Source organism: Esox lucius, chromosome 19 (assembly GCF_011004845.1).
Source record: "Esox lucius isolate fEsoLuc1 chromosome 19, fEsoLuc1.pri, whole genome shotgun sequence".
Taxonomy (NCBI): Eukaryota; Metazoa; Chordata; class Actinopteri; order Esociformes; family Esocidae; genus Esox; species Esox lucius.
In genome coordinates this window covers 18,802,712-18,821,676 of record NC_047587.1, presented here as the reverse complement: position 1 = coordinate 18,821,676, position 18,965 = coordinate 18,802,712, and the positions used below count along the sequence as shown (strand labels likewise).

At 38.7% G+C, this 18,965-nt stretch overlaps 2 protein-coding genes across 8 annotated transcripts in view; both read right to left on the bottom strand.

Annotated features, from left to right (window-relative positions):
- Positions 1-4,270: 4,270 nt before the first annotated feature.
- On the bottom strand, positions 4,271-15,696 carry endouc (endonuclease, polyU-specific C). The gene is made up of 8 exons (XM_010890333.4): positions 15,560-15,696; positions 13,683-13,751; positions 11,922-12,021; positions 11,574-11,685; positions 11,211-11,332; positions 7,787-7,899; positions 5,974-6,124; positions 4,271-5,363 (listed from the first exon to the last, which is right to left on the bottom strand). The coding sequence occupies exons 1-8, from the start codon at positions 15,658-15,660 to the stop codon at positions 5,103-5,105; spliced, it is 1,029 nt and encodes a 342-aa protein (XP_010888635.2). The 5' UTR covers positions 15,661-15,696; the 3' UTR covers positions 4,271-5,102.
- Positions 15,697-16,787: 1,091 nt separating this feature from the next.
- The window catches only part of ppfibp1b (PPFIA binding protein 1b), a 35,568-nt gene continuing 33,390 nt past the window's right edge, over positions 16,788-18,965 (bottom strand). For all 7 annotated transcript variants that reach the window (XM_010890328.3, XM_020040326.2, XM_010890326.3 and 4 more), the window contains one exon: positions 16,788-18,062. In XM_010890328.3, coding sequence (XP_010888630.1) covers positions 17,979-18,062 — 84 coding nt within the window. In that variant the 3' untranslated portion in view covers positions 16,788-17,978. The remainder of the gene's footprint in view (positions 18,063-18,965) is intronic.

Here is an 18,965-nt window from a genome sequence, read left to right as displayed (position 1 = left end):
TAAAAATGGAAACATTGTCCAACTTGTTGGTTCTGGGAAATTATATTGGAAAGGGCCGGGGCGACTGGTCATTAGGGACAGCCCCACCTGTTGTCAACAGAAAGAACTGCAACAAAATTGTTATTTTAATTTCTTGAAGGTTACCTATAATTTATTATCTATGAATATAGCATCTTCCTAAATTGCATATCATTTGTGTTAGGATTTTATTTCACGTTCATTGGTCCCTGCCTTGCTGCTTCAGACTGCGTTCTGCCGATTCGAGTTCACAGTAGTAGGCCATAGGCTCAGCGTGAATGTGGGGCTACCCCTCTCTCAAAAATTAATACGCAAGCTCAGAATGTTAGTGTGATCAATGTAGATCACACAAATTTGATGCCAAGTGGGACTGACAGCCGGTAGACCCACTACAGCGTCATTTCATATTTCAGACCTGATTGGCTGTCTGTCTGGCGCCAACATTAGTCGGCAAGAAGAGCGAGGAGGGTAGATTGTCTTAGCTAGCTTGTTAGCATCACAAATGCCAGATAACTTGAGAAAATTAATAAAGTGGATTTCATACTCGAGCACCGGTTTGAAACCCTTAATTTGGAGGAGAAACTTGAAGTAAAGCGACTTGTTGCCCATCAGCCACATGATATTGTCATCACTCAAACTACAGGTGCTGGTCATAAAATTTGAATATCATCAAAAAGTTGATTTATTTCAGTAATTCCATTCAAAAAGTGAAACTTGTATATTATATTCATTGATTACACACAGACTGATATATTTCAAATGTTTATTTCTTTTAATTGTGATGATTAGGGCCTAGAACTGACAACTAATGAAAATCCCAAATTCAGTATCTCAGAAAATTAGAATATTACTCAAGACCAATACAAAAAAAATATTTTTATAAATGTTGGCCAACTGAAAAGTATGAGCATGAAAAGTTTGAGCATGTACAGCACTCAATACTTAGTTGGGGCTCCTTTTGCCTGATTTACTGCAGCAATGTGGCGTGGCATGGAGTTGATCAGTCTGTGGCACTGCTCAGGTGTTATGAGAGCCCAGGTTGCCCTGATAGTGGCCTTCAGCTCTTCTGCATTGTTGGGTCTTCCTCTTCACAATACCCCATAGATTTTCTATAGAGTTAAGGTCAGGCGAGTTTGCTGGCCAATTAAGAACAGGGATACCATGGTCCTTAAACCAGGTACTGGTAGCTTTGGCACTGTGTGCAGGTGCCAAGTCCAATTGGAAAATGAAATCTGCATCTCCATAAAGTTGGTCAGCAGCAGGAAGCAAGAAGTGCTCTAAAACTTCTTGGCAGACAGCTGCGTTGACCTTGGACCTCAGAAAACACAGTGGACCAACACCAGCATATGACATGGCACCCCAAACCATCACTGACTGTGGAAACATTACACTGGACTTCAAGCAACATGGATTCTGTGCCTCTCCTCTCTTCCTCCAGACTCTGGGACCTTGATTTCCAAAGGAAATGCAAAATTTCCTTTCATCAGAGAACATAACATTGTACCACTCAGCAGCAGTCCAGTCCTTTTTGTCTTTAGCCCAGGCGAGACGCTTCTGAAGCTGTGTTTTGTTCAAGAGTGGCTTGACACAAGGAATGCGACAGCTGAAACCCATGTCTTGCATACTTCTGTGCGTGGTGGTTCTTGAAGCACTGTCTCCAGCTGCAGTCCACTCTTAGTGAATCTCCCCCACAAGGTGTCAATGGTCGTCTTTTGGACAGCTGTCAAGCCCCATGATTGTGTTGCCTACAGAACTAAACAGAGACCATTTAAAGGCCTTTGCAGGTGTTTTGGGTTAATTAACTGATTAGAGTGTGGCACCAGGTGTCTTCAATATTGAACATATTCACAATATTCAAATTTTCTGAGATACTGAATTTGGGGTTTTCATTAGTTGTCAGTTATAATCCTCAAAATTAAAATAAATAAACACTTGAAATATATCAGTCTGTGTGGAATGAATGTATACATTATACAAGTTTCACTTTTTGAAGGGAATTACTGAAATAAATCCACCGTACTGGTAAAAGTAACTCCATGTTTAACGTGGAGTGGTTTTTGAAGAAAAAGCGGCTAACGGTTAGCATACAAAAAAAGGCACTCTTCTGTTTTCCATGTCTGCTATTTGGTGGAGATGGTACTTGGTTGAGGATGGGTTACAAAGATTTGAAACATCTTTCTGAGAGGATTGCAAAACATGAGAGCAGCGTGAGTCATCTGGACAATAATGTGATATTGGGCTTACTTGGAAGGGTAAATGTCACAGCCCAAGTTGACAGTGCATACAGGCGCTCCATTGAGCAGCATAACAAACAGGTGGAGGAAAACAGGTACGTTCTCAGTCAGATCATGAAATGTACTGTGGATATAAAAAGTCTACACACCCCTGTTAAAATTCTAGGTTTTTGTGATGTAAAAGAACGAGACAAATCATGTCAGAATGTTTTCCACTTTTAATGTGACCTATAATGTGAATAACTGAATTCTTAGAGGGGGAAAAATGAAAAATAAAAACCTTACAATAACCTGGTTGCATTTGGATGTCAGAAGTTGATGTTTTATACAACACTCTGCAAATACGGAGCATTGATGCATCTGGGATTAGCAGTGCGCTCACCTGTTTCAAGGAAAATGTCCAGAATATGCGGAAGCAAACTGATGAATGGGCTGCCACCGTTCACGATGGAACAGACGAGCCAGGCCGACAAGTAAACAACACAGCGCCGGTGATGAAGGAGGCATGCGACACAGTCATCTCCCGGGTGAAGCAGAGGTTTTCACAAAGTGACCACTTGATCGCTGCTAAGCTGGTTGACAGCTCGCTCTTCCCACAATTTGTCCTGTCATTCCCTACATCTGAGCTTGACTGTGCGGTGAAACTATGGCCTCTAAGGAAAAGTTGAAGTCTGAGCTGGACACCCTGTAACGCCACACTGAGCTTCACACTGGTAAGACGGCCCAGTATCTGTGATCCATCCATGAGAACAACCTAGAGGAGGCTTTTGCTGAGACCGTCACTCTGATGAAAATTATCATAACAACACCTAGGACAACATCCGAGTCAGAGAGGAACTTTTCCACCTTGAAGAGGGTAAAAACCTTCACTCGCAATACCATGGGACACTCAACACATTGGCCATGTTGTCCATTGGAAGAACCGTCGTGCCACCTTTTCTCATCAAGTGAGCCCTCAGTGAAAGCATACCTTATCATCCTGCCTTTGTGGTCCTGGTCCGTGCATTGATCATATTTTTGTGCTGGATTGATTGATATAGATGGTGACGAGTGTCAGTTTGTCCATGCTAATCTATTAAGGTTGTTGTCATAGAATGGATCTGTATCCCTAAAAAGGTGTCTTTCCGCTTCGTTGTGGCCTTCAGTGGTGTTGAGCTCATTGCTGTTCGCGTATGGCCCTGTAAGCACATTGGTTCTGAGCTTGGTTGCATTCCTAATTTAGGTTTGTAAATGTGACAGTGGTAATTTTACATGTGTGTGAGAGAGAAGGAGAGCAATTGCACAAGAAGGTCTCTCTCTCTCTCTCTCTCTCTCTCCAGTATGTGTACTACAATACCTGGTAGAAGCAAGCCACTCTGTCGTTAAAAGTGCTACATCAGTAGCAAGAGGGAGTTTTCTAGCTTTACTGGTATGTATCCTATATTTTGAAATGGTTTGTGCCCCACCACTTTTTTACATATAAAAACGCCACTGAGAAAGGGCAATATTTCCAGAATACTTAATTCAGACTTAATTACATGGATTTATAAACAAACAACATTTTGATGAATGGTTTAAAAGACGTAAAGCATTAATATTCTTTCCAATACAATGAGGCATTGCTGTGGCGCTGTTAAATTGGACACTAATGTCAATATTATTTAGAAACAGAAACATTTTAAATTTACTTTTCATCTTGTGGGAAAATATCAGAGTTTAAGTCAATATTGTTTTATATCTCACACATACCTCAACAATACCTTTCAACTAATATTTAAACCCTGATTGAATATTTTAAGGTATTCCAGTAAGGTTGTGCATACTTGACAGCTCAGCTTTCTGTTTGTCAGAGGTTTTGCTACCCAGCTTTTGCTATCCAGCTCATCTTTGTTTCTATACTTGCCCAGTTTCTATATTTGCCACTGTGCATCATCTGTATAAGGACTTGGTGACAACTGCTGATGTAAAAAGGGCTTTATATATTTAAATGTGATTGATTGACAACAGTGTTTGATGATTCTGATTATTAGACAAGGGCATAGGTTTGTATTGTTTATTGGCGGGCAACATAAATCACTGAGATTAATATTGACTATACTTACACCATTGTTCAAAAGTTTGGGGTCAGTTAGAAATGTTACGACTTTAAAAGTCATGCCATGGAAGGGACATGTATGTAGACCTACATGTCAACCAAGAAGATTTAAAGATGAAAAACATGTTTAGAAGGACCACATTTCTAGAATGTTTAATTCGGACATCAAGATATAGCCCCAGTTGGATGAAACTTGGGTGAATTATGACTCTTGTGATTGAGATATTTCAAATTACACATTGTCCAGATGGTGGCACAATAATAAAAATGTAAATGCTAACGTTGTAAGGACACACCCTCACCCAACTACAATTGAACAAATTTGAATGAGGCGCTACACTGCGAGACTTTGCCTTGGCTTCCCGAACTCCTTGTTCCAGTGAAATGCTATGCCACTACCCCAGACTGAAAAACACATGTAGTAAACAGTAGTACACTGGAAGATGAATTAGAGTACTGACGCAAGAGACTTCTGGGGAATGCTTGCAAAGCAGACTCCACGAACCAAACTGGGGATTAGTATTAAATCAATGGCAGATGTTAACATTTTCACTCAATGTATTCTTCATTCACATCAGTTCCTAAAAAAACATGGAATGGAACGATCAAAAGTGGTGTGGTACATAAAATAAAGGAATATACATCAGTCCATTATATTCATATTTCATAATAATTTGGTTTCAAACACTGTCGTGTCTCAACAGATGGGATTATCTGGGTGCATAGTCAAACTTTAATCTATGCTTGTGTGTGTTTTCTTAGCCAAGTGCTTTCCTCTACAGATGTCTGTTGTTGCTGCTGAGCAGTTTGGGAAAGGCTGTCCCAATGGAGCGCCCATGTCGGATCACCACCAACTCCAGCTGACATTGGTCAATATTGACCACCACCGTGGTGCTCCGATGAGTGTTCAGGAGGAATAAAGTGGTGTAGAGGGCCATCTCAAACTCCGGACTGGCCCCAACAAAGCTGCTACTCACCGGCTTCACCATGCCGTGCCAGCTGAACTGGAGGTTAAGGATGTGATCATCTGCATCAGGCTGTGTGTTGGTGTGGAAGCGCAAAAGGGTTTGTTAGATAAGTGAATATAGTACTGCATTTACATGGTGGATGAAAATGCCTTCATACTGGTTGGCAAAGAAAGCAAGAAAGATGGCAATGGCAAAAGCGAGAGAGAACGGTATTTGTCGCTATGGTGATACCTGTGAACAATGGTGTATTGTTTTGTAGGTTACTCATGAGGTTATCATAAATGTAATTTAAAATGTTTTGAGCATACCAACGGTTCATTTAATGTATGAATAATATATATATGGTTCATTATAATTACTCAACAGAAATAGAATCCTTCCAAAACGTGTCTTGATCCAAGCTGAATCCCTCCAAAAACATTTCACAATTTTTTTGTACAGCTCCGGGTGTTGATGTACAAAATAACTGTGCCTTTTGTCATCTATATTGTCTAGGTAAAATCGACATCCGGTTTATCTTCACTCTACGCAGAAGTTCTGTTCTTTTATATTATACAACGTAAACTTTTTTATCTTGGTTTACGTGGGTTGGGAACAAGCATGCAGTGAGTTAATGTGACATCCAAATGTGACGCTGCAGGGTGTGTGCTTTGAAAAGGACTGATAGGGCTCTACTTACTTTGTCATGGTCTCTGGCTTTGTATCCCTTGTAGTCTACATTCTTGCTCTTCTCCTGCAAGTAAAACTGGACCCAGTTGTGGAAACCGACAATTTCATTTCCAAATTTTGACTCTCCAACAAACACATGCTCGAATCCGCATGAGTCCTCACTGCGAAATGAAAACAATATACACAAAGTAAGAAGCTCAAACAGCCAAGCTACAGGACAGAATTCAGTAGCATGTTTGAATATTCAAAAAGCACTGGTTAAATGTACAATAGATACAGGTAACTGTATATATTACAGTATCATTTGTAAAGATCCACTATTAGTCATACCCAGAACTGTACTGTAAATCTTACAAAGTGATCAGTTATGTAAAATGTGTCACATTAGCAAACTTTTCTTGTAAAAAGCAATTAATGTGTTTAACTGGGTTATGGTGAATAACCTTCAATGACTGAAAACAATAGAGAACTGGAAGATTTTTGTTGCACAGTATCTGACTAAATGGATACAATAGTCACATAGGTGTGAGGAGGACTTAGAAACTTGCAACTCCTTGCACTGTGTTATTATGTAACAGACTTTGACACATGAAAGGGAGTGACTGTAGGTGAAACTAAGGGGAAACTAATAAGACTGGTATTTGAGATACTTTGGAGCAAATCTCAAGAAAAGTATTAATATTCTGAAACAAAAACTGATTCTGGGAAAATCCTAAAATCTAAAATATTTGACAGAGTGGAAATAAATGACTTACTAAATTAGAATGATGAGGCTAAAGTACAACAAAACATATTGATACAGGAAGCTTGGTAAAATGTTGCAGGTATAATGCCTGCAGAACCATGCATGCAAAACCATGCATGCAGAACCACGCATGCAGAATCTTGCATGGAACCTGAGCTAGGTGTTTGTGGTGTAGGACACATTGCCTTTTAGAATAATTATTTTTTTGAGAGAAAACAGAGGAATAATAATACGAAATACACTGTGTTCTAGCAAGATTGTTGTACTGTACCAATTTGGGTCATTTTGTCCGTTTTTCATAAACTTATTAAACTGAGATCTGATTAAACTACGATTATACTTGCTTTTAGAATTATAGCTTGTTTTGGCATTAAGTCCAAAATGCAGACTAAAAAGAATGAGAAACAGATTAAATAAATAAACAGCAATTAAAATAATTTTTAAATCCACTTGCTCCTACTAATAGAAGTTTGTGTATCCAGAAGAAATACATTATTCAGATGTGATTTTTGGATGCAGAATATACTACATAAGACCTGAATATACAGTATAACAGCAACACAAGTATAGGAGCCACATGTCCCTACGGCTACATACTTCATACTGTACAGTAGCAAGGTTTTGAAGACCATCACAGCCTGATCACCTTTAGAGACTGTGGAAATACAGCTCCAGAAAAAAGTAAGAGACCACTGCACCTTTTCCTTTCCAAATAAGTCAAAAAGGAAGGTTTTGAGTGAGGAACAGAAGGGTTTAAATTAAGAGACCACTGCAAATTGAAAACTCCTGTTCCTCACTCAAAACTTTCCTTGTCAACTTTTTTGGAAAGGAAAGAAAAAGGTGGAGTGGTCTCTTAATTTTTTCTGGGGCTGTATGTGTTCTTTGATGCAAACCTTCATAAATTTTAAGTGAAAAATTTGGGAATCAACCTACTCATTAGAAACAAACTTGGGGAAGTTCCAGGTCAGGTGAATATTATGCAATTCACTATAAAGTGATGGTTGCTGCAATACAGGTTTCCATTGCAAAACGTTATGTTATGGTGAGCACAAATTGAGGCCAACTCTTGACTTCTTACCCTCCATTTCTGTCTCTGTGGTAGAGACGGAACCAGATGGTGTAAAGCTGACTCTTGAATGTCCTCAGTTCTGAGTGGGAGAGGCCCTTGCTAACCAAGTACCTGTGCACACGCTGTGTGAAAAACATAAATACATAAACTTACCAGGTGACACACACACACCATTCTTATCACAGTAAATATTAGCATTGTAAGATGTTAGAAAAAACAATATAATGTGTATTAGAAAAAATAATTTGTCGACATAGCAACCACCATTTTTTGTGTCGACATACTGTTGGCTTAAGTATTTTGAGCTTTATATTAATGTGAACAGGGAGTGTTGTAAAAAGCATTCTGGAATAAGCTCTTCAAATGAACTGCAATTGCTTTTTAAGGAGTTAGCAAGTTGGACAGTTAGCTATCATGAAACGGACAGTTGTCCTAGAGCTAAGAGCTCTTGAAAAGCAACAATGGAAAAGAACAATGACTGTCTGACTTTTATAAAACATTGACTTTATTGATTGAAAAATCATAGAATTTTAAGCTAACAATGAACAGGTAATTATTAAGTAAACGATTTTCAAAGAAATAAAGATCAAGCTTTCACTGAAATGTGGGCTAAAGTTAATGTAACTCTCTGCATATGTACAGTTGTCCTCATAAGTTTGCATACCCTGGCAGAAATTGTGAAATGTAGGTATTTATTTTGAAAATATGACTGATCATGCAAAAAAACTATCTTTAATGTAAGGATAGTAATCATATGAAACCATTAATTATCATATAGCGTTTGTTAGCTCTCATGTGGATGCACTGATACTGAGCCATGGGGAGCACAAAAGAACTGTCAAAAGACCTGCGTGACAAGGTAACTTTATAAAGATGGAAAAGGATATAAAAAGATATCCAAAGTCTTGCAAATGCCAGTCAGTACTGTTCAATCACTTATTAAGAAGTGGAAAATTCGGGGATCTCTTGATACCAAGCCAAGGTCAGGTAGACCAAGAAAGATTTCAGCCAAAACTGCCAGAAGAATTGTTCAGGATACAACCCACAGTTAACCTCAGGAGAAATACAGGCTGCTCTGGAAAAAGACGGTGTGGTTGTTTGAAGGAGCACAATACAACGATATTTGAACAAAAATTAGCTGCATGGTCGAGTTGCCAGAGCGAAGCCTTTACTGCGCCAATGCCACAAAAAAGCCTGGTTACAACATGCCCAACAACACCTTGACAAGCCTCACAGCTTCTGGCACACTGTAAATTGGAGTGACAAGACCAAAATAGAGCTTTATGGTCACAACCATAATCACTATGTTTGGAGAGGGGTCAACAAGGTCTATAGTGAACAGAATACCATCCCCACTGTGAAGCATGTTGGTGGCTCACTGATGTTATGGGGGGGTGTGAGCTGTAAAGGAACAGGAAACTTGTGAAAATGGATGGCTAGATGAATGCAGCATGATATCAGAATATACTGGCAGACAATGTGCATTCTTCTGCAGGAAAGCTGCGCATTGGTTGCTCTTGGACTTTCCAGAATGACAATGACCCTAAGCACAAGGCCAAGTTGACACTCCAGTGAAGTTCTGGAGTGGCCATCACAGTCTCCTGACCTTAATATCATTGAGCCACTCTGGGGAGATCTCAAACGTGCGGTTTATGCAAGATGGCCAAAGACTTTGCATGACCTGGAGGCATTTTGCCAATTTGCCGAATGGGCAGCTACACCACCTGCAAGAATTCAAGGCCTCATAGACAACTATTACAAAAGACTGTCATTAATGCTAAAGGGGGCAATACCCAGTATTAAGTACTAAGGGTATGCAGACTTTTGAACATGGGTCAGTTCATTTTTTTCTTTGTTGCCATGTTTTATTTTATGATTGTGCTATTTTGTTATGACCTACAGTTGAATGTGAATCCCATAAGAAATAAAAGACGTGTTTTGCCCGCTTGCTTACTTTTGCCCGTTTTCTTTACAAAATGGTACATATATGACCAAAGGTTATGCAAACTTTTGAGCACAACTGCATGCCCATAAGCACAATATTTTACAACAAATACAACAAAAAACATTGGATGCTTGTGTACATTTCTTAGTTTATAATGGCATGATAATGGTGGATTTTGTTTGCTGTAAAAACATGCTTTTAAATAGCACCAACTTCAGAGGGAACATTTCTTACTCTGGGCCACAATGCTCGGGGGAAAACACAGGAAACAACGCAGAACAGCAAAAACATCTGGACAGGGGTCTCTTTCTCCAATGTAGACCTTAAGTCCAAGACTCCACGGTTATTTTTGCTGTACGGCACTGGTCCGATCGGGCCATTGCAAAAAAATTTAGTTTGGAAAAAAAAAGTAATCGCATGTTATACCCGAAATCCACCAGTTGTTTCGTAATCTGGCACAGGCACAAATAACTACATTGAAGCACTGCACACGCTGTTGGCCAGTCAAGAGTTGAGCAGTGATGCGACGTGTGGCTGTCTGGTATTGTTAATCAATAAAGCATTTGTTTGAGTCGCTCAAGTGAAGAAGACAGCAAATGATAACAGAGCTCAAACTAAAGCGAACATGTTTACCTCAGTGCAAAAAAGTATTTGCCTTTTTCAACTTCGTTGGAACTGTGCCATCTGTCATAAGTTCCCAGCTAGAGCAGACAAATGTGGGTATTTTGACAAAGGCACTGACAGCTTTCGCAAACAGTCCCTGGCCAGCCATGCCAATAGCAAACAGCACCTGGTCTGCATGACAGCCAAGTGGGTGGCTGACAATCGGTCTTCAGGGCCCTTGACCGTACTGGTCAGGAATTTAAATGCAGATGTCCACTGGGTGATTGCACAACTTACAACAACTGCCAGACCAGCCGTTCGCCTTGTTACCCAGGGGATGAATGAGTTAGTGTTTTGTTTAAAAGTCGAACGTTTTGAAGTCTGTTACTGTTTTATACATGTTTATAATTTGAAAATGAAATATTTTTATGTTTTATATATCCAGAATGCATTTCATAAAGGATTAAACATGTTAAGTAACACAAGTATTTGCAGATAAATACAACATGTTTTAAACTTTTTTTTTTTACATTGAGCCCTGATGGGTGGAGCATGGGAGCACACTTACAAAGCCTCTTCAAGCAAACCCAAAATCACTAGTGCTTATATGCAGCTATTTATACCTATTTATACTTTGGTCAAGTAATTTCAGTATATTTTTAACTACTACCTGGGGTTGGTTAACGGTAGGGAACTTGATAAGTAGGAACATAACACCTGCCCCCCAATGTTAGAAGCAGGAAACTTGAACCCCACCCCCAATAAACAATAAGACTTCGCAAAAAATATTAAATGTGTTCCCCTCAACATCAAACTCACTGCAACGGCCATGCCTATCTGTAATGGGGTATAGTATAGTATAGTAGGTGAGGTGTTCTGCTGTACCTTCATGACTTCTGTTTCCAGAATAGCATCCAGAAAAAGATAGTTCTCTGTGACTTCATCGGGGGTGACACGCTCCGCCACACCAGTTGACCTCTCATAGTTGTCCAGCAGCTTCATGAAGCCTGTCAAATTTGATTGCAATACACCCAAAAATATATTTAAAGTTACAGGAAGTCATTAGACTGTTAAAAACCTTTGGTTGGACCTTGTGAGCTTTTATAGTATAGTAAATTATTTGAAACTTCAAGTCATTTGAATATAACAGAAAGCTGTTTTTATAAAATCATTGTTAAGTGTAAGAAAAACAGAAACATATAATATCTACATTTGTGTGGAGACAAAACTAATTTCTGTACTACTCACGGGAGTAGGTGGTGATGCTCTTCAGTTTGTTCTCATCTACACTGGAGAAGAGAGGTGATGAGGCATGATCCCTGGCATTGTTACTGCCCTGTGAGACATAGCCAGCTTTGCCCTGGAGAGGATGAAATAGACACACATCAACAACTCAACATTTACCTCATACCAAAATAACACCAGCTAGGCCTGCATCTAATTAGGAAAATGATTTCAATAGGGACCAGAATTTTTCCCAAGCAGCACTAAATCTTAGGGAGCATTGATTCAATGGGGACCAGAATTTTCCTGAGCAGGCTTGGAAACACTCCCAGCTGCTGTCCCCCAGTCATGGGGGCCCTAGTCATATCCTACCTGAAGAGAGATGGTATAGTCAGTGCCAGGCTTCATGCGATTCGTATCCAGCTTCCAGAGTTCGTTGAAAAGGTCTGACAACTCCTGGTTTACTGCCTGACTACAACAACATGGGAGCAAAAACAGCTTGGAACAATACAGTTTAAGACATTATTCTCCAACCCTAATTTATTGATTTGTTGTCTGTTTGGCCTCTCTACGCTATCCCAGTAGGTATATTGTGCTTGATTTTGTTTTCTTTGAATATAAAAGCATGTTCGTGTCTGAAAGAAACTCTAAGAAAATGCTGTCTTATCACTACATTTAAAATATCTTGACCTGAAAGTAGTTCTTTATCAAAACTGTTTTCTATTTGGAATTTGTTAATTCAATTTGCTTTAATTTAAACTTGTGTTTTAATGATCTTGTGAATATGTTAGGTTGCTATATTGTTTTGTTTAAATATCCTGTCATCCAATGCTGAACTGGTATGGACTACAAGATGGTTTCTACCTCTCAAGACAGCAGCTCATAATAGTAACTCTTCACATTTCGGTGCAATGCAATGTGTTGTTGCAGAACTCTCTCTACCCTGCGTTGGACTCAACTGCTCCTTAAGAAAATCTACTTCCACCAGGCCCTCCATGGCCTAGACTTCAACTTCAATGGCAAAAATATGTAAACGGGTGAGCTTGGGAAAGGAGAATGGGGTACATTAAGTATAAGACTGAGTCACCCCTTGTTTCTTGGAAAGCATACACAAAATGTAAATATGAATGTGAAGAAAATTAAATCTTCTTTGTAATGCTTGCAGCTAAACGAAATTAAATATTTAAAACATAATTTTATGCATCAGTGGGGGTCAATCAGCTTCAAAATGAGGTCTTAAACCTAGCAGGAAAGTCCAGCATTGTAACTTTTTAAGCTAATTGTCCAAATGTTTGCTTTGTGGGTAAGTTTAGATACAATGGACATTTTAGAAAAACTGAAGTTTATCGTGGTTTTAAAAAGGTAGTGATAATAATATATTGAGTATATTTTCTAGGCAGGTCAGCTTACCCTGCTCCTATGCTCAATTTATCTAAATATGATACTCAGAACAAGCTATGTTTTCAAAACTATGTTTACATTAATTTGTATTATTTATAAGGATACACAATATCCTGAAATATAAGTACATACATATGTAAAAAATCATTTATTTTCCCTAAGTGAAGTAAAAATATAGCAGATATATAGCTCACTATACTTAACTATCTTCAACCTATAATTCCAAAACAGACACTAAGACAGAGAAGCCCACGTAACAGTCTGAGACAACCACCAGTTATTTTACTAATTTGAACTTTTACTATTCCAAAGTGACATCAAAAGTATACATGCTAAACTGGAAAAAAAAAATAAAAGTAGTTTTTCACAGAACTGACAAAAAGGAGGACATTCAAGAAAGTAGTCTGAAGGGAATCTGTTATATCATGTGCCTACCTCCTTGTTTGATCAGGACAAATTGAGGGACATTAAAGGACAAATGATTAAATGTCAAAGAATACTTCAAATTAATGATTGTATTACAATTTATATTTTAGTCTTACAGAGTTACTGTTAAACTAATATTTAAGGTATTTACAGAATACCAATTATATCCAAACAAGAACTGGGGCCATGTTAATAATTCCAATAGTCACCGTCATGCAACAATAGAATGAAATTGTTTGGTTTAATCAAATAATTAGACTACACCGTGAACAGTATAGAACACACGCCATTGGGAGTGACACATACGCTGCATCAAGAGGGGGACACACCACTGCTAGCAGAATGACAAGGAATCCGCAGCAGCGCAGAGCAGACCTGTAGATAACAAGGTAAACATTTTAAACAATATAATGGTAACAGATTTCCGTAAAAACTATTTAAAACCGATAATTTGAGAATGCAAAATTCCTTGCTAAAAACAATAGAGTTGTAATCGGGGACCAGTGCTCTAGTCTGGGAGCCGAACAGTAGGCTTGTGATGCCAACGAACCGCATTTTTTAACCGCTCTTTTTGGAGAACGATAGGAACCGAATCGCATTGGTAAAAGTAGACGTTAATTTGTCTCCTTGCTTATTTTTTAACATATTACCTAAATATTGCAAAAAAAAAATAGTAGTGGGAAGAACGCGCCTTTGGGTTTCACGTGCATTTCTTGTCAGTACAAAAACAGCAGGCGATCTAAACGATCAAGAACTATTTGAACGTGAATTTCACTCTCTGGAATAATTGTTGCTTACTTTTTGCTTTTACATTTGAGATTTGCACTTTTCCATTGTTTCGGGGTATTTTTAAGCATTTTATACGAAGAGCCAAGTAAATGAGCCGTTAACGAAGCAGTGTTGCCAGGTTTAGCCCACCGACTGCTCAAACCAGGCCAAAATGCCTGAAACCAGTCTAACTTTTGTTGGTGCACAATACTGACAATTTTACAAGCGAACCCACCCCCCCGGACAAATCTTGAGATGCTGGAAAATGGGCATGTGGAGCCGCGGATCCTATGGTAGCTGACGTCGGGCTGTAATCACAGCATAGAAACACACGATATAGCATAACAAGACCGATAAGGTGCGGCCGCGGTGAAGTTCGAAAGTAGCACAATACCCCCCGCGACATTGTTTGAAAAGTAGCCCAACTGCGTGAAAACCGCGAATATGGCCCGAAGAGACGGCTCTCCAAAAGACTCGGAATGCCCACCATATACCAATACACATTGACAAACATACTCCACCACTTAAGTATACACCTGGGATGTTTTGTGTATGTTCTATGTTGATCAGTGGCGTCGTTAGCCCTGGGCGTCCGGGGCCATAGCCCCGGGTATCTTATGAATAGCCCCGGATCTAAAATGGAACAAAAATAATAATAATAAAAAAATAGCCCCTGATCTATTCATCTGGAATTCCGATCGCGCATTATGACTATATGGACGTGTAGCCCGCTAGCGTGTACATTGAACTTTTCCGCTGTACATTCCAAACCCTGTACTTTCTGTCCCGGGCGGGGCGGGAGAGTGGGCTAAGCCCCGAATGTATTGTGATCCTAGCGACGCCTCTGATGTTGATTACTTATTAACAGTCATACGCTAGTGATTAGTACCTGTTACTGATACAAAGCAGTTTCGACGTTTCAGGTAAAACGAGAAGAATCTTGAACTTTTGACAACATTCAGTAGCCCACATCTGTTTGTACTTTGTACAACTTCGAATGAGAACTAAGACGTCATTAATAATAATAATATACATTCCTCCCCTATAAAATAGACATACACCGCTACAAAAAAGAGTAATGCTAATTTCAAAGCCTATTAACAGTACAATTACTAAAGGTTTTGATTATGAAATGCATTTTTTCCCTGACATTAAATAAAATAACACAAAACAGTGTTGCAGAACTCTTAAAATATGAAAGTTAAGAAAATATTCTTAACTTTTTTATACAGATTAATTAGCCAGTGAGGTTATTCGATTAATGTAATGTACATGCGGTAATATAAGTTGAACTGGAAAGGGCGTAATCAACCGCCTGGGATGTAAGAACGTTTTTGCAGTTTATTTATACAATGATGGTATTAGAGTAAATAGAAAATGTGGATAATATGTAAAAAAATAAAACGTTATCTTACCATGGTGCCATAGTACCTCCCAATGAAGGCTTACAGCTTACGAGGTTCAAAAGAGCGATATTTGAAGTGATTACAAATGATACTTTGAAAGACTGCAACATGCGAATGAACCCTCCTCCTGATGCACAGTATCAACAAAAAAACCCCACAAAAATGCAGGGAATTGCGCGTGCGCATTGATGTAGCAAAGCTAGTTTTATGTTTGATATGAAAATACGTAGAAACTGGACCCGCCCCATTAACTTGATTTAGGGGGGTCCTAACCTCCGCACCTCCAAACGAGACATCCCACTGTCTCCCAGAGGGACAACCCATTTTCCGAGTGGGGCCAATATGCACCTGGAGTTAACCTGCCTTTAACAAAGTAGGTCTTCGGGTGGGATGACTCGTTTTCAGTGGTAATGTTAGCATACTCTAAGCAAACGACCCTTCAATATGCTGGAAAAGTGTAATATCAGGTAGTTTTTGGTATGCCCACTTGCCATAATTTTCCTTCAGTCATTATGTTTAGAACATGACACCTAATTAAATATGTACAGCACACTGTGTGATAGATTACATTTTTGTCAATGACATGCTTTATTTTGGGCACTAATACATTTTAATCATCTACAATAAATTAAAAGTAAACATGTTTTGCTTTTACATACTCAAGTATTGAACAACTGTTTCTATGCAAGTAGAATGGATGCTGCAGAAATCCTGGACATTGACAGTTTCAGTATTACCCAAATAAGAGATTTCAATTTCAAATGTATCAACTGTAAATGTATATTCTTCTGTTGAAACATGAACAAATGTTATCCAAAGTTATACATTAAGATATAAGTATACCCAAGGTTACATATTGTATATGATAGCACAGGTAAAGTGAGGTGGCACAGTTACTGTATGATTTTGCATGATGCACGTTGGCGCAGCAGCAGCCTGCTCCTGCCTCAACATAACAGAGAACTTACACTCCAGTCTTGCCACCTGATTTCCCTTATATTAGTGTAAATATGAGTGTAAACACATTTTAGGCTACAGCAGTGCACAGTCAAGTGAAGCAAATGCTAACTACCCAATGATATGACTGTGAAGTATCCCTTTATTTGATATATAAGGGGTCAGTACAATTATGGCAAATGCTTTAAAATGGGTAAAAATCAGCAAAGCAAACAAAGCATATTGGTCATGTTCTACATTTGCATGCCCGAAGCCTCCTTGAGCAATTAAAAGACAAATATACTGTTGTTTAAATTACTTTATTAACCCTAGAACTCCCAGTACACATTACAAACGTTCTTCACTTGTGGTTGGGGTGTCTTTGCTTTTGAGACATTCTTACATTGTTTCCTGTCAACTCTCTTAACATGCTGCATCGTTAGCTGGACACAAGGAACATTAATGTCTAGCAAACTCCTTGAAACTCATTGTCACGCCAAACCTGATTGGCCTGTCTATTCAAGTTGTCAAGGGAACAAAGTCAGACTTGCCCAGGCAAACAGCAATTCTTGAAAGAACTATGCTATTTGGCTATATTTATGAATATTCTTCTCAGTACAAATGCTGATAAAATGAAAGGCCATATTCCAGATGTAAAAAATGTTTGCAACAAGAATGACTAAAACAACATCCAAGGATGACACTGAAAACTGAAACAAAAACACATTTAACTGTGTACTGTAAAATACAAAAAAACATCTACAGTTCTGATGTAAGTATAAAGTACTACAATTAATGGGAGTGTCTGAAATATAGTGAAATATGTAATGATATAGAAATGTTGCAGCTAAAATAGTATTTTCTGCTATAAACCATAGCCGCTGTTCTGGAGCATTCATTTAACAAGACCAAATCTGGACAGCATATAACACTTATTTCCCTGTGACAATAACTCCATTAAAAAGCAGAACATATTCTTTAGAATTACATATATTATACTTTGCAATAGCCTCCAGTATCCAGCTGGTAGGCAAACTACTGTATGGCATATTGCTGTAAAAAAGGACAGTTAATATGGAGTGGCACCTTTGAAAAACTGTGGATGGGTATTGGTTCACATCACATCAAACATGGTCTGTTGAATTTATTTGAAAATTGTAGTTATTATGCCTCATCTAAAATACTAAACAATAGTTGGTGCTTGCTCTGAGTGTTATTGGAGGCATGGTGATTTCCTGTGTGTGTGCTGGTGGTAGGTCGGGATTCAAATATTTAACAGTTGAACTCTTTCAAACATGTTGCGGGCTTCTACGGTCTGCCTGGAGGGGAGTTGGGTTTCTCTTGACTTCTATTCCCACTGCATTCCATTCCAACAAGCAAGCACAGTCACGTACATTTGAAGTATTTTAAATTATTTCAGATTGTTTTTTAATCCTGGAGCCTGCTTCATTCACATTGACACTAGGACACAGTCCCATGGTGGTGGTCAGTGTCACACGTTGGAATCCTCATCTGTTACACTTGGGTTGGGCGAGTTGGAGGTCTCTTTGAAGAATTCATCATCTTTTAGCATGCTCTGAAGGTGGACAAGAACAATACAAAAAATAAGCTATTAATACTGGAGAAAAATATAAATTTGCCTATATTCATGTCACAAATGACAGCTTTTATTACAGGGTATTTGTTTGCATTGTTTTTACCACTTACCCTTATTTCTCGGCACCAAAGATGCTGACACAAGTTGTTATTTTGACTGTTTACCAAAATATATTGAAGTCTGTTTTTAATGAATATGTTCTTAAAGTGCAGTCTACCAGCTTTACTTTGAGGATATTCACATCCAAATTGGAGGAAGGGTTTAGGAATTACAGCTCTTTAATATGTTGACCACTCTTTTTCTTGTCCTTCTAATTTGACAGTTGACTCAGAAGCTGTTTAATGGACAGGTGTGTGTTATTCCTTTGTTATTTCTTCATAAATTAAGCAAGTAAAAGGTCTGGAGTTGATTGCAGGTGTGGCATTCGCAGTCATTGGAAGCTGTTGCTGTGAAGCTACAAAATGTAGTCAAAGGAGCTCTCAATGCAAGTGAAACAGGCCATCCTTTGGAAGCAAAAAAAAATTCCATTGGCGAGATAACAGGAACATTTGGAGTGGCCAAATCAAAAGTTTGGTAGATTCTGAGAAGAAAAAAAACACTGGTGAGCTCTGCAACACAAAAATGCCTGGACGTCCACGGAAGAAAACAGTGGATGATTGTAGGATCCTTTCCATGGAAAGAACCCCTTCACAACATCCAGCCAAGTGAAGAACACTCTCCAGGATGTAGGCATATCATTATCCAAGTCTAACATAAAGAGAGCAAATACAGAGGGTTCACCACAAAAAAAAAAAGTCAGCCCAGTTCTGGAACAGCATTCTTTGGACAGATGAAACGAAGATCAACCTGTACCACAATGATGGGAAGAAAAAAGGCTTGGAA